We start from the raw sequence: 27,098 nt of genomic DNA, 5'->3' as shown, positions 1-27,098 counted from the left end.
ATAATTAGATTTTACAACAGTAGATGAGAGGTCCCGACCAACTTCTACTTTGCTCTTCTGGATTTCATGTTTCAAAATGTGTGCAAGGTGGAAATCCTTTCAGTTTTCAGCACTTCATCTCAGTAAGGAGGTTTGTGTGTTTCCAAGCGCCTTATAACTCTCCTGCTGGGGCTTCTTAAGTTTTTATTCTCATGAACAAAGAGAAATGGAACCAGCATTTGACTCAATCACAGGGTGAAAGTCTCCATGAAGAAACAAATGATATTCGCATTAGGTTAATTTCCTTTGCAACATCCAATGAACTTAAAAAAAAAAACTAAATGAATGCAGCAAATGAAATAGTATAATGTGAAGAGGCTTTAATTGCCCAGCTTTTAAAGGGCGATGGGCTGACCAATGATGTAGAACACAAACAGAATGTGTTTAATGGTGGTATAAGAGCCCAGAAACACAGTGAACCTTTCTTGGCATTGAAATTGAAAGTATGCAATTCAGCCCCCATGGGAATTGTTCATTTCATTTTTATATATTTAACAAAACAATACTGATGGATTTAACCAGTACAATTACTAGGTCATTTGAATGATCTTTTTTCCCATTTTGCAATGAATTTGCACTTCATCCGATTAATTTTACATTATATCCAACAATTACCATTTTTATTTTAAGTTGAAGTTAATGCACCAAACTGGCTAGACTCTGATTTGATTAATATGAGTTACTTTCAAACGAAGTACGTGTTACAAGAAACATCTGTGCATTAGGAACTGCTTCAACAGCAGCCCATGGAATCTGATAAAAATGTAGTGGATATAAATGACAGTTTCTGGCGTAACATGGTGGAAATCCTTCATGATGAAAGAAGACACTTCCCACATGGAATTTTTTTATTACCACCAAGGCGTTTGGTTACAGCATAACATCTTCAGGTGGAAGACTTGAAAAAAAATTCTACTTGGAAAATCAATGTGCCTTCTTCTATCAAGTAGTGGATATATTAGTTGAATGATTAAAACCAATTCACTGTTTATTAATTCACTAAGCTACCTGGTAATAGAATATTCCGGCAACATTTTTATTCACCAAGGATGGATATTTACCAAGTGACTTTTGTCATGGAAACCACGACCGCAGACAGCACAAACATGGGGTCTTAAGATAGCGGAGCCATTTGGTTTGATATCTTCAGGCACCTCCGCCTGCATCAGCTGCTTGGGAACGCTGATTTCTTTTGGGGGTGGACACCATGGATCAAACTTATCTCCAAGAAGAATTGCTGGAAGTCTTGGTTGGAGACACGAAGCTAGGTGACAAAAAATTATTTCTATCAAAACACGCAATTCACTTCAAATAATAGGATGACTGTTAGCCATCAATCAAAGTGAATCACAATTTTATAACCCTAGTGATAGCACGGTAAACAATATCTCATAGTTCAATTGATAACAATTTCTGTACATGGATTACAGTCATGGTTCAAGAAACCATTACAAAATATTTCATATGAGATTAAAAATCAGAAATGAGTTTCACAGGTGATAATATTGAAAATCATTTACACAAAAATAAAGAGGAAAGGTACATGAAACTTCTAAAAATACTAAATTAGCAGCATAGAGGGAAGAAATTTAGAAATGAAGGATGAGTGAAGAAAAAAGAGTGAAATTTTCACTTTTGAAATAATTTGTTTAATGTGATATAAATTGAATGAATTCTAAAAACTAAATGACATGATGATACAATTATTAAATCTAGAATCTATTCAATCCCTTGGTTCATTGTTAGTAAAAAAATCTTTTTGATTATTATAACTTAGACACTATCACAAACCGTTTAAAGGAGAAATGAAGTAAAATGCTGAGACCAGATCTTTAGAGAAAAATATGCCATTTCTGCATGTCGTTTCCAATAAGTTTATCATTCCATAATTAATCATGAGATGTTCAAAAGGTCATACTCAATATTTTTTTGATTTTACAATACCACAATATACAATTTATCTCAGTATAATAATAGTTTAGCTCAACTCTTTACGACTTCATTTGTAACAGCTTAGTAACTATGCATGTACTACTGGACCTCGAAATCCCTCGAGGTAGAACCACATATGACTCTATTTGCTCTAAGACTCACCTGAGTGGATACGCCTATGGAGGACAAGATGACTCAGAAACATGGTTGAAAAATCACACTCATCACAAAGGTATGGCTCTTCAGGACAATGACTTGACCAGTGCTCTTCGAGTCCACTCTCTGAATCAAATGTGAGGCTACAAGCACCACCTGATCACACAGAGCAAATGCGCATAGTGTTAGGAATCAACTGCGTAAAAAGAATGAAACCTACAGATGGTGAACATATTCCAGATGAAAAAAACCTGTCCCCTATTTAGCAAAGTGAAACAGCAGATGGCAGAACTGCCTGCAAATTAACATGTTTCGAAGCTCACTTATCTTGGGGGGGGACGTTAGATCCAGCAAAGCATTGGAATTTTGATTTCTTTAATGAAATCTAAAAACAATTGATTGGTCAGAGAATCAAGGCCAATTCATTTTCATCCCTATGGCATGTGGAAGCATGCGCTCAGGGTGGGGTGTGGGAGGATTTTTTCTGTGCGGTCCATTGTTTGATTCCCAGATCAACCTGAAATTCATAAAAATAGATGGGATAATCATGGTAGAGGTGTTTAGAGACATTGTCCGCAGTTACAGCTGGGATCCTCTCATCAGATTCTAACCCATTTCATTAGGGTTTATACACCATAATTATTTCATGTGCACTACAGTTTTACAAATATAATTTTTGAGCAAAAAATGAGAAATTTTTATAGATTTGTGATGGTTCAGAGGACTTTTAGTGCCCTCTATCTTCCTGTCAGTCAGGCTTCCACAAGTAGCAATGAAATGTTCAAATGCCTTTTCTGTTTCAACACATGCTTACATCATCGTGTTAGTGTTAACTTGCAAATAATTGCTATTGTTAAAGAGGAAGACACCAAAGTTTTCCTTAAATTTGTTTTAAACTTAGTGAAAGTACCGTGGAAACTTCAAAAATACTCAAAAATGAATTTGAAGATGATGATTAGGCGAGGCAATGCATTTCAATCACCGAACTGAGAATTTTGAGAGGATGAACATAAAATATGACCAATATTCTGGTCACCCTACAATCAGTAGTTAAACGCCACAAAATGCTGCTCATATGCAACAACACTTGGGTAACACGGTGCAGGGAAAATTTGTGCCATAATCCCAGAGTGAGAGTGACAAAAGAAACCATCTTCTCTTTATCACACTCAAGGAAGTTGTAAAGACCAAAACATTCATTCAATGGACGTTGGTGGTGACAAAAGTTGGGTTTATAGGTTTGAACAAAATCAATAATCCTCCCCAATAATGCCACATAACAAAATAGTAAACATGTGAATACAGCAAATAGTCAAATGAAAAACAATAATAGCCGCAGAATACATTTTCAGTCTTACTTAAGAAGGCTAAGCTGACTAAGAGGAATATGATTGTCAGCAGGAATAGTTATTCTGGGCAAAAACTAGATTTCCCACGGTGAAAACATAACACTCCCTCGGGACACACTGCCAATTCAAATTTCACGCTCAATATTCTGAGGTGCCTCATGGACGAGGTGAGGAAAAGCAACCAGGCAATCGGCTTGCAAGCAATTGAGCACTTCCCCATGACAAGATGCTCACACCCGTGTGGTTCATCAGGTTTTGGGCTTCAAACAACATGGCTCCCTATTCTTCTTCTATGCCTGAATTATCTCCCTGTGACATCCCCTCATCATCTCAGAATCCAAATCAAATTGAAAGGGAAAAGATTTGACACATTTGAAGAGATCTGACAGGAATGGTATGATGCACCAAAAGAGTAGACCATGAAGGAATTCAAGGATGTTTATTGATTACGGCAGAAACATTGGAGCTGATGCATAGTCTGCCAAGAAGAACATTACAAGCAGGGCAATTGTCACAAAGGAAAAGAATAATCTCTTTTGGAATAATAATCAGGACTTTTGGGAAGAATCAAATTTTAAAATGTCATTCCTAAAACAACCAATAGGATTCATCAATGCAATCTCATCCATGCAAAGCAGAGCAGTAAGGCTTCAGTTTTCTTTCTTATATTTGTAAACAATGAGGGTCCATAATGAATAATTTTATTGGGAAGACGTTTGAAACTTTAACATATTCACTGTTCATACTTTGGCACACGTCTGTAAAATCTCCAAAACACTCGGCAAAAATCTTGAGAATAAGTGAAAAAGGTTTTCTTCATTTGGGATAAGAGTAAATGCATTTATTAAGCAAGGAATTAATATCAAAAGTGTTATCAAACCATTAACAATGCTCAAATAGATGATGAAATGAATATATATCAAAATTGATATGAATACGTGGTAATGCAATCAAAAACAGGCTGCCGCCACCTGCTTCTCCACCTGCCATATGACCAGCCAGATTTCCCAGCAGTTACTCCACCTCTGCTCCCACCTGGGCTTCCTACAATCACTCCACTCATATGTCCCAGCTAAGTTTTACTCCTCTTGCTCCACCCACCCAACTCTCCACCCGAGTGTTCCCATAGAGGTATGCATGGGTACTTTCTACTTCCTCTTCTACCCAGGCTTTCAACCATCTCTTCTAAAGTAGATCCACTCAACTTCTCCACCCTTGTTCTGCCTTCCCTCATGCAGGATGGGGGTGGTGGTCCCTGATGCCAATCTCCACCTTCACATTTATATTTTAATGAAATAATTGCCACAGCAGCATGATTTACCCTTCCTATTCCCTTATCCTAGTCCTCTGGCAACTAATTAAACTAAGAAGTCCATTCTACCAAGTACTGCAAGCTTACTCCCTCTCTTCCATCCACATGATATTTTCATAACACCTACAGAAATGCCACTTATGCCACACAATGTGGTTTCAATGAATCGTACCTCATCTTCCTCCGACCACTAATCCTCTCTCCCCAGATCGCTGGCCCACTTTGTATCTCATCTCACAAACCATCCTTCCCAATGTCGCCTCCCTGGCCATTGGGAATAGCTACACCAATTCACAAGGGTGCAAAAAGACAGGTGGAAACTCAGGTTAGACCAAACCAGGTTTTTTCAACAGCATATATTAATTACATTGTAATCAGTAATTGTAATATCATAAGAATAAATTGATTATTTGTCCAATGAAAATTTAAAAATTTAGGGAAACCAAACCTCATCATTACGCGAGGTCTGCTTGCTCCGAATAATTCAATTTTCTCAGATTAAGCTAAGAAAAATAAAGCTAAGTCTTTAAAGCACATGCATTTCAAAACATAAAACAGCCACTAAATTGGATAATAGAACATAAGTGGACATCTTAATATTAATCCACATTGCCACATGCATAGCAATCCATAACGCTAGCAATAATACTTTAAAAAGATTAATAAATTTAACATAACAACCACAATAATCCCATTTTTTCAGAAAATTATACCAGATACTTCAGGAAAGATTTTGAGCAGGGTAAAAGTAAGCCAAGACATTCCCCTCTTACCGGTACATTGGTGGGTTCAATCCTGTGAGCTCCCAGATTCCCTCTTCTTCACTTAAGAATTACACTGAGAATATTAATAAAATACTTTCTGACAGCAGGCTTAAGCTGATCGATGCTAAAAGCATATTACACAAAGAAGCCATTCTATTTATTTGACAATTTCTATGTCTCCAACCAACAGGGTATCTGGAGAATCTGGAGCAGATTAGGATACATATTCTCCCTTCTAAGTATAAATTCACACTTGCTCTTCAACAAATTCCCTTCCAGGGTAGGCACGAAAGTCTGATTTTAGGTTATTTCAGGAAGTTTAATCTCTTACACTGATTTCTTCAATGCTGTTCCCTTTCATTAAATACTTCTTTCACCTATTCTGTCACATACATACATCATTTCATACAAGCCCTTCTCTTCTCGAGGCTTTTAATATTCCTCATCTTGAGAGTCTTTAAGCCTACACGCTTGACTTTCTTAGCCTAAGACTTCTTTCGGAAACAGTCCCTCATTTCCTCCGTGCATGTTTGGGGATTCAACTCTCTGTCCTCTCAACATGATCACACCATTGCAGTGCACTTCTTTCTTACTCCTATCTTTCTCAATGGTGCAACCAATCGACAATCTTTCATGACCCCCTCATTCCTCACCCTTTCTCCATCTTATTTCACCACAAACACTCCTCAAATACCTCACGCTCACTGGATTTGGTTGGCCCCTAAAAATATTACAGCAAAAAGATTTATTGAAATATGAAATCATCCTTTTTAGATAGACTGCATTGCAAATTGTCCCAAAAAATGAAGTCAGCAATAATTCTCAACTAACTTGGAGCAAAATAATGGTAATGGCCACCAAGTTATTTCAGCAATGGTTTTTTTCCATTAATTCCATGTACTAAGCTAATTAATCTTTCAAGTTTTTCTTTAAATGAATAAGTGCTCAACTTCAGAACATTGGCACAAGTATCAGTTTTAATGATGCAATGCACTTTTTTTCATTTCAATACTTCAAAAGCTAACGCCCGCAGTTGAAATATGTATTCACGCATAAATTTTTGATGTTGCTAATAATGCTTTTGATGTAGCAAATCTTGGCTGATGTTTTTTATTCAGGAATACTATTTGGTTAGTAAGGCCTTTACTCCGATAGAATTTAATGAAGATACTATGGGTGAATTTACTCAACGATTGATTTAATCTATGATTGACATAAGAATACTGCCATGAAAACATTTGCCTGAATTTTATGCGATGGATCATTTTGATGTAAATGAATCAAGAAGGATTTCCACTTGTTCCTGGTACTTGAAAAATTTGTCTCAAATCTTTCACCAAAACTGTCTCTTTCAAACAATAATTTACCCCTTAACTTATTGGCTGAAATAATCAAAGCACCTAATGCAACCAACTGCACAGGATGATTGTTTAATGCCAAGAAGGGAAGGAGAACTGTTGACAATGACATTCACTTTCCCTTCTTAGTTTTCATTCATCACAGAATATCAACATAGTACGAGGGTCATCCGGAAAGTAGTACCCGTTCGTGCCGCATGAAGTGCTGACGACGCGAGTAGCCGCTGGACGAGGTCAGATAGCTTCAGTGGCTTGTCTGCCTTCTCTGAGCCAAGTTGCGTGACGCTAGCATTGCCTGTGTTGTTTCTGTGATTGTTTACAATGTTTAAAAAAATTGAGAACGCCGCCAGTTGTGAAGTGAGGGCAGTGATTAAATTCCTCAATGCAAGAAACGTTCGCCCATGTGATATTCATCGCCAATTAAAGGAGGTGTATGGAGACAATGTAATGGACGAGTCGTCTGTTCGGCGGTGGTGTCGCAACTTCAACATGGGGAGGGGGAACACACACGACGATGAGCGTTCGGAGAGACCGTCTGTCATTACAGACCAACTGGTGAGCTCAGTTGACGAATTCGTGAGGAACGATCGGCGCGTCACAATTGATGACATCTGTGAGCATTTTCCCAATGTTTCTCGAACAATTGTTCATGAAATTGTTAAACACCATCTGCATTATGCAAAAATTTGTGCAAGATGGGTCCCTCGCGTATCTCAATGAGCTGGCGGCGAAGGACTATGCAGCAGGAATACAGGAACTTGTCACACGTTATGACAAATGCCTTAATTTGCTTGGAGATTATGTTGAGAAGTAGTTTAAAGTATCCTCTTTCAAATAAAATTTTTTATGTTTGTTAATATTTACTTTTGTGTCTTTATTTCACGAACGGGTACTACTTTCCGGATGACCCTCGTATTAAAACAAAGGGATTATGAAGTTAGTCCATTGTGACAATGCATGTAAAGCATTCTTTTGGTAGATTCAGTGTTCAGGGAGGTTCAGGGAGGGATTTCATTATACTCGTCAGACTTTGGTGTAATCAAAACCAGCACCACTTTTCCAATTGTGACTACCACCTGAATTGGGACTTTTTTAAAATGATTTTTCATTCTGGGATTCACTTTATTGAGCTCGCATATAATATGGGAATTCTCTCCCCTAACAGGCCAATTTAACCTGCATTACAGATGTGAGATAACTGCAGATCATATGCATTTATCAGTGCTTGCAAATTTTTCCTAAATGGTTCAACAGCTTCACAATCAACGCATGACTTAACCAGACACATTTTTATTGCAAACATTGTTCCTCCTTTAAGATTTCCCAAACCAATCACCACTTCCAATGAAGTTCTCTGCAAGCATATATGCAGCCAAATATTACAATGATTCTTCTGTGTCATTCCTTCATCACGTGTTTGTTGCTCCACATATAACCTATGACTGGTTTAGTTCAGTCTTTCATGGCAACTCTAAATTTAAATAAAACCTAAGAGCAAAAAGTATTGACCAAGTCGTATTCTTTTTCAGATGAGATCTGTACCAGTGAAATAATCCAGTAGAAAGATACTGTATCGGTGAAAGAATCTTTAAGGTCCTGATTTGTAAATGAAATAATAATAATGGATATTAAAAAAAAATTCCTAGGCATTAAAATTTTAAAAGATGTTCTCATGAAAAGGCAATAAAATCAAAATGAAAAATTAAATAATCATGGTAACATTTCACTTACATGTAATGCAGGTGCAGCCTTAAACCATTGGATTCATAATTAACTATTAAGAGCCTTTAAGATGAAAGTTGTGAGAAATCATTTAAACATTAAAACTTACCCAAATTGTTAGTCCCAAAGGAAGGCTCTGACTCATTCTGGAAGAAATACTTTTGATCAGTTATGAACAAAAAACTAAACTAAGCCTACAGCATAGCTATTAAAGCACAATTATGTTATGCTGATGCACGTATTTCGGTTAATAATGCCATGCGTATTTCATTAAGCCCAAAGGTCTCGTCAAATTATGGATTAGAGCTATCATGCTCAGAAATTAAACAAGAGAAATCAGTCAATTCAGAGAGAATATGAAAAATGGTATGAAGGAAAAGTATTAAAGCCAATAAAATGATAGCTAACTCCAATGAACGCGTGAAAATAATATTTAATAACTTAAATACTAAATTTTCATCACAAGAAACCAATGTACATAATCTGCTGGTTCAAAGAAACAGGAAATTGAATTATTAGAGACTACTTTTAGTTGATCAAAGATGAAATTACATCTCCTTGGGCTTTAATTTTAACAAGTTTATTCCATGTATCACCGAGAACAATGAATGAGGACCAGAAGACTCCAGATTTTAAAAGGGAACCAAACAAAGAAAACTTCACAACAGATTTTTAAATCAGACTATGTTGGTAGAGCAATGATGCAAATTTAGGAGCCCAGTGTTTCTGTGATGAAAGGAAGGCGTTACTAAAAAAAAGTGCAAGAATCACCAAGACACACTTGGTAAGCAATTAAGCTCGCTCACATTTGAACTCATTGGGCACGGGCTGCTCCTTGTTGTGCGAGCGCATGTGAGCGGTGAGGCTGGCCCTAGAGCGGCACCGGCACCCACATTCAGTGCAGTGGAATGGCTTCTCCTCCACGTGCCGCACCCTGTGGGCCAATATGAGGTGGATCCGATCACAAGTGAAATCACCTGGAAGAAATCGATCAAATATGTAGAACAGGGCGTGGGATACGCGCATGTTATAAAAGTCATCCTAATAGCATGGCAAGGACATCCACATACCAGGAGAACAAAGACAAAGTAAATTGGAAGAAAAGGAGAGAAGCAAAAATAATTACAATTGATGATAAAATCATCATGTACATGCATTTAAGTATATGGAAACCTCAACTTAAAAACTCTTCTATATTGAATCATTTAGCAGTTTCACTAAATTGAATTCATAAATCATTAAATTATGAATATTAAAATAATAGCTGTACTAAACGGTGTGAGGGCTAACTATCAGCATTCACTCACCGCTTAACACTAGAGAATCTAATGAGCCTCTGCTGAAAGTAGAAAGAGGAGAGCTAAGTTTTATGCAAAATTAAACAAACCTAACGTAAATTATGAGGCTTATTCAGCAATTATTTTGAAAAATATCCATTTAGGCAATTAGTCCTTTCTAAATAAAATGCATGATATTAACTTGAGTGTTTATTTTGGTTTCAGTTTCATCATTGTGAAAATCTCCTCAGGTTCCATCTGAGAAAAGGGAAAACTGCCCTTTTCGGGCTTTCTTTAGTCAGGAGTCAAATTGTCAAGTCTTGATAAGAATTAGTTAATGCCTTGAATAAAGTCTCAGCCCAGATTTGGAGCTGGTTCATTTCATTTAATGATATCTAAGAAATCCGTAGAATTATGAGAATTTTTACAAAGAATTATTAATGTTATTTTTTAAAAATGCTTGAAAACTAATGTAAAATTTTAATTTCTCAAATCGATTTGTCCAGTTCTTAAGAGATCTGTCACACCGATTTTTACTGTACACTTCCACTATCAAATCAATCTGTGTCGGCAGATGTATGAGATAATTTTGCACCTATGATCATTATCATAACATCACGCTGTACGCTGAATGAATCAATTAAAAAAATTTTCCTTTTTTCCTTTCAGCAATTAAACTCATGAAAAAGAAATCTTTTGAGATATGTACTTCACAGTAAAATATCCAGTAAATTAAGTTTACTCATTCCAAACCAGGATATATTGAAGTTCAATTACTTTCTGCCCCTTAGATTTCAAAATAATGAAGTTTTACTGAATTCTATTCAAGGTAAAATATCAAACATCAGGGTGGCCACTTATTTAATATATTCCCATTATTGACTTTGTCCTAAGTTTCCTGATGCAGATTTTTTTCCCAATTCTTCTCATTAGTTCTAGGAATCTGATTAGGTACTTTCTTTGCAGATCATCCCATTTTTACTTAACAACCAAAGTCAGCCCAAAATTAGTTTTGCTTTTTTCCAGGTTCTGCCCAGGAAACAGTCTATGGCAAACACAAACTGAATTCACAATCAAAAGGATCATCTTTCTCATCAGGAATTCCTATTCACCATATGACAATATTACCTTACCTTCTAGGAATCTGATTAGGTACTTTCTTTGCAGATCATCCCATTTTTACTTAACAACCAAAGTCAGCCCAAAATTAGTTTTGCTTTTTTCCAGGTTCTGCCCAGGAAACAGTCTATGGCAAACACAAACTGAATTCACAATCAAAAGGATCATCTTTCTCATCAGGAATTCCTATTCACCATATGACAATATTACCTTACCTCAAACTTTTCAATAAAATCAGCAATTTTCCTGTTACCCCGAAATTTTTGGGGAAATTGAGAAATCCCAGACTTGTTTGAAATTTAACTCTGACTGAGTCATCACTATGACCACAACATTTCCTACACAATCAGATTTAGGGATAAATCAGTACTGCAAAACTGGCATAAAAAATTGAAATCGCAATTTTAAAATTTAATGCGAAAAGACATTTTTCAATTTTAATCAAGAATATCAAATGAAGAGATATAAAATTAAATATGAATCGCTTCTTGTCAGACTGCTTTGGTCTACACCAGTTCTACTACTCTTACTACAACTCAAAATAAAACACTTACAAACTAAAAAAAAAACAATAAAAAAATTTGTAAAAATGCAAAAAAAAACAGAATTTTGCTTTTCACAATAGTGCCAATTTTTTTCAAAATGAAATGCAAATGACATATATGTTCAAAATGTGCTCCTAAGACCTCAAAATGCACATTTCCATCAAGAATTCAAGGCACTATGCATTTTCTTTCACTTTTCTGCCCAGTGAAGTGGTGAGATGGAAGTAAAAATGATAACTGAAGCAAAAAATTATGGCATCCACTTATTTATGTAAAAAATATATTAGAATATGACACTTCAACCACATTGTGTCACCTCTGGAGAACAATTGTGGCTCCAAGAATACCACAACATTTAGGATTAAGTCAAATCACAACTCACGTATTTAGACAATATGTGTCCACCCCAATGTACTAAAACCACTAACAAGGCATACATATTGCAAACATAACTTACAAGAATCACACTGATAAGGAGGCCCACGGAAATGGCCTCTAACATGAGCAAAGTACTCCTTGTTCCAACGACAAGTGAATCCACACATTCCACACTTGTATGTCACAGCTCGGGAGTGTGCCAGCGTGGTGTGGCGTTCCAAACGCCGTGCATCTCGTGCCACATGGCCACATATCTGGCACTTGGCTCTCTCGCCCCATACCTTCCTCTTTTTCCCCTCTAGAAACACAGAAGTGAACATGGAGCATGAATTAGGAATAAAGTTTGCCGTCTTACAAATAAAAATGACAACATTGCAATTCAACAAATTGAGTAGATTCTAGGTGGAATTCGAACATAATCAAGAAAGGATAATTGCTACCATCCGTTCTTTATCATTACAAATCAAGAACTACATGCATACAAACTGTGTCACAATCACAATATAATGCTTGTGAGGTGCAAAATGGGAATGCAAAACCCATAAACATGGATCAATCCTCATTATTAAGATTACACTAAACTCTGGGACTGGGAAAAAAATCTATAAAATATAAAGAGCTGAGAAATATTTCCAAACATTTTCCACGAGTTCTCAAAGTAAATTATTTTCTTCCCTTTTAACATGATTTAATAAACTTTATTTACCATCAATTGCATCAAAAAATCCAACAAAGTAGCATTCCAACTAATAGGAATAAAAAATTGCAACCATTTTTTCAAACTTACTGAAGTTATCCTATACCTGCCATTTGGAATACTTGGTTCTAAAATGAATGTCAGGCTTACTTGCACTAAACTAAAACATTAATAAAGAAAACACTTTGGTATGATATAGGCATGGAAAAAATATTAAGTCTTTGTCTTTTTCTCTATTGTTTTATTATAAATCTACTACAGGACATAATGCTCCTAATTGAGTGTCTAGAACTGAATACAAAGGATTCAAAATTTTAACTAAAAGGAAAAATTATTCACGCACTTCATGAAGTCAGTTTAATTGTGATTATGTTATGAGTGATTCAACTTTTGGTGATTTTAATTTGATTGCAATTAATTTTGCCCACTTGGCAGGGATAATTGCGTAGGATCGGGTTGCTATCTTAAATCAAAAAACAATCCGAATTAAAAGATGCACTTGCATCATGCCACATTGAAACCATGTCCTTGGGGAGGAGACCGTTGTATGTTGCACACCCATGCGGTTGTGGAATTTCGCCTTCTTACTTATCAAATTCTAGCTTGCAGGTTATTGGATAAATTTCTAACTGCATCCTAATGTGCAATCATTTGTTAGATGATAATATGTGTATTTGCATGCGTGTAGAACAAAAAGGATATTTTCATGAATGTACACGCCACTGTGGGCATAATTTTGCATGTATGTGTTGATTTTGCAAGTGCTTTTGCTCCTATTTACGGGTGGTGACTTAACATCCCCCACCACATGTCCTTGCTACGGCTTGCGGGGTATGATGTAGATGTAAAATTTCGAGGCATGGGATCTCATTAGTAGGGACAGAGAAAATTAAGGAGGAAAATTCTTCATTATAATGAAAAAAATTGATAAGCTCAAAGAGCTGAGATGTAATTTGAAAACACAATGAAAAAGACCAATGCCATCCACAGTTCAAACACTAAGTGTTTCAAACAACAACTTCCACTGGCAAAATTCAAAGGGATGGCATTTGGTAAATGGTTGATTGCGACTCACCTGGGCCTTCCCCCAACCCCTCCTCCAGCTCATAGTCCTCTTCGCTCAACATGTCATCATCATCATCTTCGTCGTCATCATCAAAATCTTCCTCCTCCTCCTCCTCCTGTAGTATACCATCTTTAAACCTGGAAGATGCCATTCAAATCACTTTGCCGCAAATCACAATATTTTCAAAGATGCCTTTAAGATTGAGTAAACATTGTACCATAAAGATAAAAACAGATTGAATTAAATAGTTAATTGTGTTTTATTTAATTACAAATCACACCCTTACTCTAACATGCACATACATATTGAAAAAATAGGTACATATATTACAGGTATATGTATAAAATATACTCTATACAACACCAAACATACTATATATTATATCATATAGCACTGATCAAATTGTTTATTACATTTTTAAATAATATGTTTAGAAGAGAGAAAGAATATGAAAAGTAAATACACATGAAATTGCAGGGGAGAATTTTATGATAAGAAAAACACTTGGAGAAACTTTAGGGTACTTAAAATGGCTTTTGATGAAGTCATTAGACAGGTAATTACAATTTACCTATGAAAAGTAGACAAACAAACTGGAGGAACTAAAGCCAACTAAAAATGAAAAAACTAAAGGGATTCAAGGTATATCAATTAATAAAACACCAGGCAGCAGCTCTATTATAGCATAAATACTAAAAATGGAGGGAATTGCTTATAAATGGAACTATCTGAGCTGTTATTGAAACATGTAAAGATGAAAAACTACTAAATGATTAGAAAGGAGGAATCATATTAATAATATATGAAAACATGGCAAAAGAATCTGCAACAATTACATGGGATATGATTGTAACGTTAAAGTTATTCTCAAGCGTACTTCATAAGAGTTGCCGACTATTCTGAGTAAAATATAGGTGATTATCAATGCGGTTTTAGAGGGGATAAATCAACAATAGATCATATGATATGATAACTCATTGAGAAAAGTTGACTGTCTAATATTATCCTACGTATTTGTTCATGGATTTTAAAACAGATTTTGAGAAAGGCAACAGACATATGATGCTGACAAACCTTAGAAAATAAGGCATGCCCTAGAAACTGGTGAAACTTACCAAAGGTCCAATGGAAGAATCAAATGCTAAGATAAATGGGAAGTCAAAAGAACTTTTCAAAGTCGAAATAGGTATACGAGAGTGTGGTGCACAATCAACAATTGTTTAATCTTGTATTGCTGAAGTCAGAAATACAGATTTAACAAGCAATATAACAAATCGAGATGGTGCGGGGGCTAAGGTATTGGCTTCCCACCCAGAGGGCGCGGGTTCAAATCCCAGCGGTGTTGAATATTTTCAGAGGTATCTCAATCCCTACTTGAGGTGCTTTGTGGAGGGCACTTTGAGTGGGTACGCCGTCCGTCGGATGGGACGTTAAGCTGTGGACCCCTTGGCGCCTTTCGTAAAGAGTAGGCTAATGCCGGCGTCGGGTTTCTCTCCACCCTTCATCCTTTCCTGTCCAACCCCTATGGCACAAATGACCTCAGTTGTCGGTCGCCTCCCCTTAAAATATTACTACTACTACTGCTTTAATGCATAGATTCACAAGCTGTTGGGCTTAGTGCTACGTGAGGTCTGCCATCACCTAGTAAACCAATCTTCGGGTTATATCTGTCATATATTTGAAAACTACTAGAACAGCCCAAATAGAATCAAATGCTTATGACATTATAATTACAAAAAGTATTGGAAAAAGTGGTTGGAGTGAAATTTCAAGGGGTGAAAAATGTGACTGGCAAGATCAGATTAATTAAAATGTAGGTGTTGAAAAAAACTAATTCATGCTTTTATTACGAGATAACGACAAAGATAGAGAAGTACTTAAAACTAGAAAACAGGCATTTTGAAAATGTGTCTTAATATACCTTCAGTCAACATTAAGTGTAATTAATGCAACCTTTTTGTTTTCAAATTAGGTTACATAACAAGCATGGTCACAAAACTGACACGATCATACACAAAATAAATCTTATCTTCATCACCTCAAGGTGACAATCTGCCCAAGAAATCACCTCCTCCTCCCATTTCTCAAACCATCTTTAAAATGCAAAAGAAAGCTATTAGAATCATCACCAGGAAACCTCACAATGCTCCATCAAGGCCTATTTTCCGTGAATTAAATTTGCTACCACTCCCATGCATCTACATTATGTTTTTAATTCTATATATAAAAAATAACATCGGCAACTATTCTCTTAACTCTGCCTATCATCATCATTACACCAGAGGCAGAAATGACATCCATTATGGGAATATAAGAACTAAAGCATTGAAATTAGGACCCAATGAAATGGGCATCAGATTATATAACAAACTACCCAAAAGTATCAAGGATACAAAGGGAACTGCTGCATTCAGGCATAAATTAAAAAGATATCTACAGCGCAATATGTTTTACTCGGCTGATGAATATCTCAACAATATTCCCAACCAGTAAGTTCATACTTTTAGTTTCTAGCAATGGTCATGGTCTGATTCATGTTTGTGATTAATGATTTTTCTGAATTTGATATTGTATGTGCATGTTACAGCCGATGTTCATGGGTTTGTACCAAACACTTATGTAACTATGAGCATCTATTCTTTTATGTATCTTAATTGAGCCTGTGTCTTTGCTCCTCTTTGACGTGCCTTATATCATGTACATACTCCACCCACCTGGTATTTTTGTATTGTGATCTCTGGGCAAATAAAAAGTAATAATAATAATAATTTTACCTCTTTACACCATCTCTCAAAGTATTAATACCAAATTGCCTGAAATACCAGTGTTGGATCTGTCAGCTAAAATTTAAATATTGGCTTTTGGATTTCTTCATTAATAAAATTTCCAGCCAATAGCCTACAATTTTTATCACCCCCCCCCCATGAAGTGACAACCCTGATAAGATCAGTTTTTCAATGAAATGATTTTATATTCCATTTGTTCAATGTTAATTAAAACACTACTAAAGGACCACTACTCACCCTGACCCATGTTTCAATGGAAATGCTTCTCTTTTTGACAGGCAAAAAAAGGTTGTACACCTTAATTTCTTCAAACTTATGACACTTGAGAAGAAAAACATAATTATAATAACATCTAAGAAGGGAAAATTCTTGGAAAATATTATACATAGCAGTAGTATCTGAAGAAAGTATGCATCCACTAGAGTTTTTCTGAGAGATGATAAAACAATTCACTCCCTAAAGAAAACCTCTCTATATGGTAGAAGCTAGCCTAGCCGACTTTGCTGCCCCTAGTGGCAAAGCCAGTTGGCAACTTGTTGAAGAAAAAAGATGAAGTTGAACTATAACTTAAAAGCATGGAACCACAAATATTGTTTATTGATTTTAAACTTAAGTTATTTGCACCTATGGCTTCGGATTTATAAACCACAAATACAATATTAGTATATTCTATTATTCTAGTTTCAGGCTTCACTTCGTGGAAGTAATTGATATCCATTATTGAAATAGAAAGAAAGACTCGTACTTTTCCACAGATCTGCCTGCAAAATCTGTGGAAAAGTACGAGTCTTTCTTTCTATTTCAATAATGGATAACAATATTAGTACTTGTAATTTCCTACATTTAATCTTTAAATTTCTCTTTACAGTTCCTCCACTGAGAGTAAAATGCTGCTCCTTGCATTTTGAACTACTCTCAAGAAAGATGTGTAAAATTTGAATGCAAACTGTAATCTTAAGATTATTTTCCCAATGATATTAGAGAAAAACTCATTTAAAAAACTGATTACCTTGTCCGGGTTGAGTTGGCCTTGTTGGCCTTGGAGTCCATTTTTCCATTGCCAACACGACTGCTAGAGGAGTTCTTAAAGCTGTCAGCATTTGAATGCTTTCTCTTGTAACCACCTTCATCAGTTTCAGATGATCCAGAACACTTCGTTTTGCCATCATCTAAGGAAATATGAACAAAAATACATATAAGAGACAGTTCCTTCGAAAATATTGAACAACTTTCTATGATGAAGCAATAAATAGAGAAGGTATTGAAAAAAAAGGTGAGGTAGCCCAATTGCCTAGAGAATAAAGCATTGCTGAGATGCACACCATTAAGACAACACTTCACTTGAAATGTGCTGTTACATAATTGGAGTGATAATCTTGATTGATTGAGTTTTAATTTACTGCAATGTTATTAAATTAATAATGGATATGCTTTTAAATTAAAATGAATTGACATCAATTACTGTTAAGCAGCTTGTAGTAGTAGTATTTAGGGGAAGTGACCAACAGCTGAGGTCATTTGTGCCATTAGGGATGGACAGGAAAGGATGAAGGGTGAAGAGAAATCCGGCATCGGCATTAGCCTACTCTTTACGAAAGGCGTCAAGGGGTCTGCAGCTGAACGTCCTATTTACTGACGGTGAACTCACTCAAAGTGCTCTCCAAAGAGCACTTCAAGTTGGGATTAGGATACCACTGAAAAATATGTGCCAGCTCCAGGATTCGACCCCGGGGCCTCTCTGTAGGAAGCAGGGAGCCACCACACTGTTCAGATCTGCTTAAGTAGCTTGTGCTGTACATATTAGTTCTGTTAATGTTTCCCTATTCTTGTGTAGTTCCATGACTGTGCATGGAAAACACAAATCCTACAATTCACCGACTCCACAGCCACATCAGACATATTTATAATTTTGCCACTATTGGCTATCAACGTAGAATAACTGGGTATGCAGTCTAGTATGAAGTAGGATAATTTTCTTTCACAAGGAAAATAATCGTACAATTACCTTCACAACTTGCGTATTTCTGCACACAGCCATTGACAGCAACTTTTTCATTTCCTTCCATTGCACCACTTGTTGAATTGCTGTTACTAGGGCAATTTGTCACTGAAGAAGACATTTCCGATGACACTGAGTTAGGCTCTAAAGTCTGCAATAGAAGTGAAATGCTCATTAAATCACTGAATAACGATAAGTGTCTCCAATTTTGTTTTTAATAAATTAATCGGCCAGAAATATGAATACTAAATGTGTAACAAGCAATGCACTATTACTCTGCTGTGAAAACTTTCATCCAACATCCATAGCGAATTTTACCGAAGTCCTATACAGTTATTCTTTGAGATTTAGAGGAATATTCATCGGGAATACCAGGATTAATATTAGTCAGATGGCATTTTGAAGCCAGATTCCAGCTATATATGGGTACCACGATGGAAAACTTAGGATTACAGTATAGCATTAACACAGGGAATGATTGGAATTTTGGTAAGCCAGCATATTCAATCGCTAGTTTATCTTCATCTGAAAGCTAAAAATTTGCTATAGCTATCAGAACATTCATTGTGTAAATACCACACACAAATATTCCCCTTGAACAAATATATTAAGGTATTGTAAAATTCAATTTTCATGGAATGATATTAAAATAATAATTAATGGAAAAATCCACGTCTCATTTTACTCGATATAGTTTCAAAGTTCTTCACCAATTACGTAGGCATACTTGCATATCCTTCTGGCTAGTCCACTTAGCTGTAATTTGGTGCTCACATATTCTTTTTCACTAAAGATTACTGTTATTTAATATGTGAAACATTTTCTGTTTATTTATAAAGAGTGACAATGAGCTAAATGTCGAAGGTTAACATTTTTTTTGTTCAATAACATGCACTATTTAATTGCATCAATTCTCTTACATTCATAATGTTTCTATTTGCCATCTATATTTGTTAAGAAGTTGGTGTTATGACAATATGACTTCCCCAGTGACTTTAGTGTAGCCATAAACTGTTAGTTCGCAGGCATTTATTTTTATGGGATTGAAGCTAAAAAGGCTGAAATATGCATTGAAAACACTGAAAGCAACATATGTATTTTTAAAATATCACCATTTACTGACTCAATATTTTTAAATGTCACCCTATGTGGCAGAAAACAACTCCCTGAAGACTGTGAAGTGTATTGCTCTAATTTGTACTTGTACCCCTTGTTCAATTTCACCCTGTGTCATTTGTTTTACGTTTACATAATAAATCCCAGTTATATGGAAAATCAAATCATACAGAATGTCCCAAATAGCTTCAGGAAATGTTATTTTCATTGTGCCCAAACTGTACTAAAACATATGAACAGTTTGAAAGAAGAAATGATTCCCTGAATTCCCTATTGTTCATGTCAATTTCCTTATACATAAGCAATAACAAGGACCTTATATAGAAACACAGCATTTTATTTATTTAATAAGGAAGCGCACATAAAGATAGGCAGACATTGATTGCTAACTCTCAATTATTTTTTTACATTTATCCTCATGCTTGCTTCTCACAACAGAACATGCCAAAAATAACAATAAGTAGTAATCCAAGAAAAATTATAGCAACACATAAAAATGCAAAAATATCCTTAAAAATAAACCTCACAATTTCGTAGAAAAATGATATTTTCAAAAATATCTACCTCCTAATAATTCAGACATTATTCATCACTATCGATTCATGTATTCGCTATTCCAATGTAGTGAAATCTAAACCAGGATAATGCTAGAATTTGGTTCTTTCGCCTGGGAAATTTATCATCAGTACTTCAAACTGAAAATGATAACAATGTTATAATTATATTTATTTACATTTCTTTTCATTTACCAAAGGTCGAATTATTACAGGTATATATTAAGTATTGTCATCAAACAATTTGAAAATTTAAATTAAAATGCAAGTAAAATGATTGGTCCAAAAAAAGTCTTTTTCGAAAATGACAACAAACAGACACTCCTCATCAATTGTGGCCTCAAAATTAAGAGCCAGGATTCCAACGCCTATCCAAATGCCTTTTTTGCAGAGTTGGAACAATTTCATTGCTTGGAAGGCATCAACTATTTGGAGTAGCATTGGATGAAATGTACAAACCTAATAAGAGACTTGAAAAATAAAAACAGTTCACCCCAGGTTTTTAAACCACCCATGTAACAATTTTTTTGCTTGGCCTGCATATTTGTCTCTAGTGATACCCATTTGTCCTTATACATTCATAATATATTCATTATTTTTCAAGATTAGTCCAATCCTTACAATTATCTTATAATGCTCCATATTATATTTCCCTCCTCTACTTTGCTGCACACTTTTTATTGCTTTTGTCATCAGGAATGACAAAACCATAATTACTTTTTAACAACAAAATACATCATAATACAACCCAACATTTACCTTTAATGCATAGTTGATTGAGCCATCCTTTTATTCAAAATACATAATCAAACCATTCAAGCAAATTAAAAATTAAGCTATTCCAATTTGAACACATCAAATTGGAGGAAAGTGCAAATATAAAATTTATTTTCCATGTATACATTTAGGATGTAAACTCAACACTCCTATCACTATCATACTTCTCCCATTCCAAACTAAACTGTCACTCCTGCACTTCCATAACACCCTATCCCAAGCCCTCTTTCAGAAGCAAAATGGTTAAACTATCACATTACAATTTCTCATGAGATGACCATTGACTCCCAACCAAACTCAAAACCCAGGTTTCAGTAATCCTTTCTGAAAACGTTTGCCTCGCAGGTAAATGTGTCTCCCTTCTCCCCTTTTTCATGCACCTCAAGTACATATATGATTTTAGGGAATTTTTCTTCTATTTTTGAATGACAGAAGAAATGTTCTTCATTGAGGTTGGAAATAGAAAGAACAAGTGATTAAAAACTGAAAAATTTTTGAAGTTTGAATACAAAACTATCAAAATTTTCAAATGAAATCATTTCTTTTTCACTTTTCAAGGGTCAAAATCTGATTTCTCAGAAAAATGCAATTGGCACAGAATCAATGTTCGACTTTTAACTTCAACTCGGCACTGAGATATACAGTAATTATGTAAATAATTCCTTTATGCTCAGTGTTTTGGAATAGTAGAATATCCGTCGTTGACAGTGAAATTTTTTAATTTTCCATAATTTTCATTTTTCCCTATAAAAAACAGAGTGGAAATTTTCAAAGAGTTGCATTGCCAAAAATATCAAAATAACACATGGTTCTGTTTTAATTAGAACTGTCAGTTCCAAAATAAACTAACATGGTTTTCCTTTAAGCAACACCAAAATACAGTGGTGTAGCCAGAATGATAGAGATGCAAGGCTTATGAAACTGTTATGTAACCAATGAAACGTGGCGTCTTGTCATCAAAAGTATCCTCAAACATTGTTCAAAACATCTTATTGGCACCACAATACCAATGACACTTATTTAAGGAGTGGTTCCATATAATTCTGATAGTTTAAGACAGTGATTTAAAGTATACATTGAAAATCCTTAATTTTTAAAATTTGCTTTGTCATACATGTAACTTTTCCAAAAGAAAAAAATGATGAAATACAATGCAATAATAATGCATAAATAACAAAATAAATTGGCAATTCATTCAGTGATCTCACTATTTCTGTCACATTTCATGAATAGGATTAACATTCTCACACATTCATTCCCATATACATAGGTATCAGATAACTCAGCACAAACAAAAACATGCTAATGAGTGTGATAATTCTTGGGATATTATTATTTCCTAAATAACATTTAAGATTTATAAAAGGTCGGAAACTCGGTCTTATTATGTAGGGTAGTATTACATTGCATTTGTGGTATTTAATTTACGAGTTGCATACTAAACCCCTTGATGTAGCTCTAGTTTAGTATGAAAGTAAAATTGCCAGTGTGCATTACATAGCGTCATACATCAATTAGAATACATTTTCGAAGGAGGAAAGATTATCATTGGAGAGATGAGTGCATGAAAGGGGGCGATGGCTGCGAAAAGGGGAGAATGCGTGGTGTGCAGGACTGGAGACAGAAATCTTTAGACCTTGTGGATTGGGAGCCAAACTTTGCTGTGCCAGTTTTAATCTCATAAATGTCCTGAACCCTGTGTAAAATGGAAAGGTTAAAGAGAATGCCATCCTTAATGCTGAATCGACCGAGGTATATAGCATTTCCTCCGCCCATATTGATGCTGAAAATCAGTGGCTCTTGGAGACATGCATGAGGTAATACTTTGAATGCTGGAGTGGTACTGTAGTCCCATGTCTATGTTATTGTCAACAAATCAGCCGATTATCATAAAAAATTGAGATGCACATAAATTAAACTTGGTTGGCAATTAATTGCTTTAATAAATTACTATTGACTTCCAATTCCACTAAAAATCAATCATTAACCTGGTTTCAACATAATAAAGACAATTACAGCTGAAGATGGCATCTTCAGCATCTGGAACCTGAGTTCAAACTAACTTTTCTTTACAGGAAAAGAAACATCATAAAACTTTATTTCATTATATTTATTCAAAACAAACTTTAATTGGAGATGTAAAAAAATGTAATGACGTGACACACAAAATTAATAGTTTCTGCACAAAGTACAACATCAATGCAGTCCATGAAGCAGAGCACATAATTTTACCATTGTCTCATGAGGTCAAAAACTGTAATAAATGAGATAAATTCAAAACAATATGTTGTTTGTAAACTTGAAAGTAGTAGTAGTTTTGAGGGGAGGCGACCGACAGCTAAGGTCATTTGCGCCATAGGGGATGGATAGGAAAGGATGAAGGGTGGAGAGAAACCCGGCGTCGGCATTAGCCTACTCTTTACGAAAGGCGCCAAGAGGTCCACAGTTTAACGTCCCATCCGACGGACGGCGTACTCACTCAAAGTGCCCTCCACAAAGCACCTCAAGTAGGGATCGAGATACCTCTGAAAAATATTCAACACCGCCGGGATTTGAACCCGCGCCCTCAGGGTGGGAAGCCAGTGTAAACTTGAAATGGCATGCAAAAAAATACCTCAAAGTATGCCTCATATGCCAGAATGTAATGAATTGGGAAAGTCAAGGTATATCATGAGAGTATTCCCATGAAAACATCATAGATTGGACATTTAGTCTTCTTGAAGCAACTATTAACACATATGGCTACCAATCTTGGGTCAGTAGCTATTAATCTGTGTTGATATTGAAGTGAGTTTTGCAAAAAAAATAGTACAAAATATTGGAAAAATGATTCGTAAGTTCAGATGGTCATTCAATGACTAGGTAATTAGGCTAATATACTATGGAAGCTAATATTTTCCACTTAATAACATTCAAACAACTAACTTAAATGAAGGAATTGTGTACGACCAGCTTAATAAAGGAATTCAGATAAAAAATGAAGTAAATGGCATCTTCCAATCACTAATTGAAACCATTTCAATTTCCAAATGCCGGAATAATTTATGGTTGACTTTACTATAGAGTCAAAAAAATGTAAACACTGAAATCATTTTCATCATTGAATTCAAATGTCACTCACACTTGTATCGTTATCTCGACAACAAAGACACCACATCAATGAACAGATAACATGACTAATAGCATTGCAATGAATAGGTAATCAAAGTTATAAAGCACCTTGATTGACCTCAGGCTCAATTTCTATCAATATCAATATTTAATAATTTAATGAACTGATTTTTGCACTGTTGACACATATTTATTTCCTGATAAAACTAAATTTAGTGGTATCAACAAGGAACATAAGTAACAAACCTATTAATGTATTCATAGTCATGAAATAAAATATTAAAAATGAGCATTCTTTTGATTTATAATTCTTAAATAACAAGGGGGGTTCTAACAAAGCATGCCTAGCACCCGTCTACAAATAGAAAACAAATAAATGAACAAAACATGCTTCTCAATTGCTCCATTGAAAATTAGATACTTTATACTATTGGATATTAAAAGTCATATTGCGTTAAGACTGGACTTTCCTGAGCAAACTGCATTCTAATGGCATTCCAAAATGCAGAGACATTGTGGATTGGAAAATGGAAATACATGAAAAGGAGGTAATATTAGTGAGGTTAACACAAAAAAGAGGGCAAAAACAATTGGAAAATTATGACATACATGGTCCACAGAGATGGGTCTTTCAGAATTATGATTCATTCTAAACATTCTGAAATTCCTTCCATTCACAGAAATGCGCCACAGAAAGTTCATCATACACCAACAAAATAATCATCCTAACCAACATGAATGATGAATTAATCTTGCCAAGGGTTTATTGCAATGAACTTCCCATCTCCAATGGGAGCACAAGAGAAATGTGGTAGGGTTTGAATGAAAAAATGTCACAAATTACTGTATCACATGTAGAGAACTATTATTTAAGATCTAAACAATAGGCAAAAATACTGAGGACTTGACGGTTGAATATTTCATTCATAATCATGCATTTTGTGCGACACATACACGTATAACAAATGGCAATGTGTGTCATAAGTGGAGCATAATCATTTTTTGGTAGATAACAATGACATTCACATAACAAAATCATTCTTAAATGTATCCACTACTTGGAAATGAAAAATTGGTGTTATGTACAATAAACAATGGATTAACTAAACCCTAGGAAAAAATAATATTTTGAATAGCAGAAGGAATTTTGTTTACCTTGGCAACATCTGAGATTATGGAAGAAACATCCATTGAGGGAGACAAGTATGCATTAGGTTTTGATTCATTATTGATTCCAGAATCATTGCAAGCAGGATTTTGAAAACTGTCCATAGCAGAGGAAACGGCTACTGACAGAAAGCTATCGCCATCACTTAATTCCACATCCTATGAAACACATCAAATTACTTTGAGGAAGACAATATGTTAGAAATCATCTACTTCCTGTACATTTACCAATGATGTAGCATCTCTAACACAGTAACATTTCTTTCAACATGCCAGTATATTAACAACTTAAAGTAGAATAGTGATCACAAGTGGTAAGAGAAAAAAGGTCACTGCGAATAACTTTGTTGGAGGAATGACAAATCTCCACTATACAATGAAAAATGTCATGTTATTTATAGGTAGTAGCAATCCTTGTACAGCCAACACTCTACTATTCTAACAGAGGCTTTCCTCTTACTTTGTGACAGGCTGCAAAAGCGGACAGTGTTACGTGTTCATTATTCAAATGGAAATTTCACAGGGGAAATAAATGCAAATATAATAATTTATACATTCAAGGCATTCTGTCATTTGGATACCCTACCCACAAGATATGAACATAGAGGAAGAAAATTTGGCCCTATAAATTTCAGCTGATGCTGATTAGAATACATTGTACAGGTCACTCTGATATAATAGGGAACAAGGCTCTTAAAACACCGATTTGGATTTCAAGAAAGAAGTGACTGTAGAGTTCACTAGTTAATGCATCACAAAGAGACATTTTTTGAGTAGCTATAGAGAAAAGGACTCCATATGACATTGGTATAACATTGGTTTCATTGAATCAAGGAGGGTCTAATAATAATGAAATATTCTGTTTGTTTTTCTACGCCTATGCAAACAAATAAGTCAACAATGATAAACAATTTCACTAAACCAAATTAATTATAATTTCAACATAATTACAACATCATCAAATAGAACTCACCACCAAGTCAGGGACTAAATGATGACCATAAAAGGAAAATGGTAAGAGTTATAAATTAAACTTATTCCTAAAGGAAAAAAATGATAACACTAACTTAATAAACAACTTTAATTTATTGTAAATCAATGAAGCTGCATGCAGAGTACCTTTTTGGTTAAAAGAATACTTTAGATAAAAAAGCACATAATTTTTCCAGGAATGTATCATGGTGACACAAAGCAGAATCAGTACGGAATGTGTAGGGGTACTTTGCAACAAGCAAGTTCAAAATATAAACACATGTTAAAGGAAGTGCCTTCCAATGATTTAAAAAATAGTTACCAATGGTACAATTTTGAACAGGACAAACTGCTTTTATGTCTTGTTCTAGGAGGGAGACCACTTTTGTAAAACTAATGTGATTTCGCCAAAATAAAATGGCAACTGATAAGGGAGAATTGATGAGGACCAGCCATTGGTTTAAAATTGATGTCAATCAGAGATACACCTGAGCCAATATAAATGAAGTACTACTCAAAACTGCTGTTCCAGTCGACCAGCTTCAGTGATGGAGGACTGCAAGACAATGAGTAACTAGCACCAAAATGAGATACACGCCTCAGCATCAGTCATACACAGGCATAGACTTGCTCCAGCACTTAATGCTTCTTTTATACACACACACACATACACACCAGAGTCCTCAATGAAGAAGGTCACATTTTTAGGCAAAATATTTTTGTTGAAATGTAATGAAATAATTGACTTTGTAATTCCACACACTTTATTTAAAAACACACGACCCAGGTTTCGACGTTGAACGTCATCATGACGTTCAACGTCGAAACCTGGGTCGTGTGTTTTTAAATAAAGTGTGTGGAATTACAAAGTCAATTATTTCATTACATTTCAATATGTTATG

The 27,098-nt window shown here is 35.2% G+C and overlaps 1 protein-coding gene across 1 annotated transcript in view; it reads right to left on the bottom strand.

Moving 5' to 3' along the window:
* Positions 1 to 27,098, bottom strand: part of LOC139690502 (uncharacterized) — a 39,884-nt gene that overhangs the window by 3,774 nt on the left and 9,012 nt on the right. The window contains exons 3-9 of the mRNA XM_071587959.1: positions 18,506 to 18,650; positions 17,510 to 17,669; positions 13,724 to 13,851; positions 12,031 to 12,249; positions 9,439 to 9,609; positions 2,134 to 2,283; positions 1,101 to 1,303 (exon numbers count right to left, since the gene is read on the bottom strand). Coding sequence (XP_071444060.1) covers positions 1,101 to 1,303; positions 2,134 to 2,283; positions 9,439 to 9,609; positions 12,031 to 12,249; positions 13,724 to 13,851; positions 17,510 to 17,669; positions 18,506 to 18,650 — 1,176 coding nt within the window. The remainder of the gene's footprint in view (positions 1 to 1,100; positions 1,304 to 2,133; positions 2,284 to 9,438; positions 9,610 to 12,030; positions 12,250 to 13,723; positions 13,852 to 17,509; positions 17,670 to 18,505; positions 18,651 to 27,098) is intronic.

This window comes from Hetaerina americana, unplaced genomic scaffold (assembly GCF_022747635.1).
Source record: "Hetaerina americana unplaced genomic scaffold, ioHetAmer1.1.p SCAF_3, whole genome shotgun sequence".
Lineage (NCBI taxonomy): Eukaryota > Metazoa > Arthropoda > Insecta > Odonata > Calopterygidae > Hetaerina > Hetaerina americana.
The sequence above is the reverse complement of the archived record's forward strand: the minus strand, read 5'-3'. Positions and strand labels throughout refer to the sequence as shown.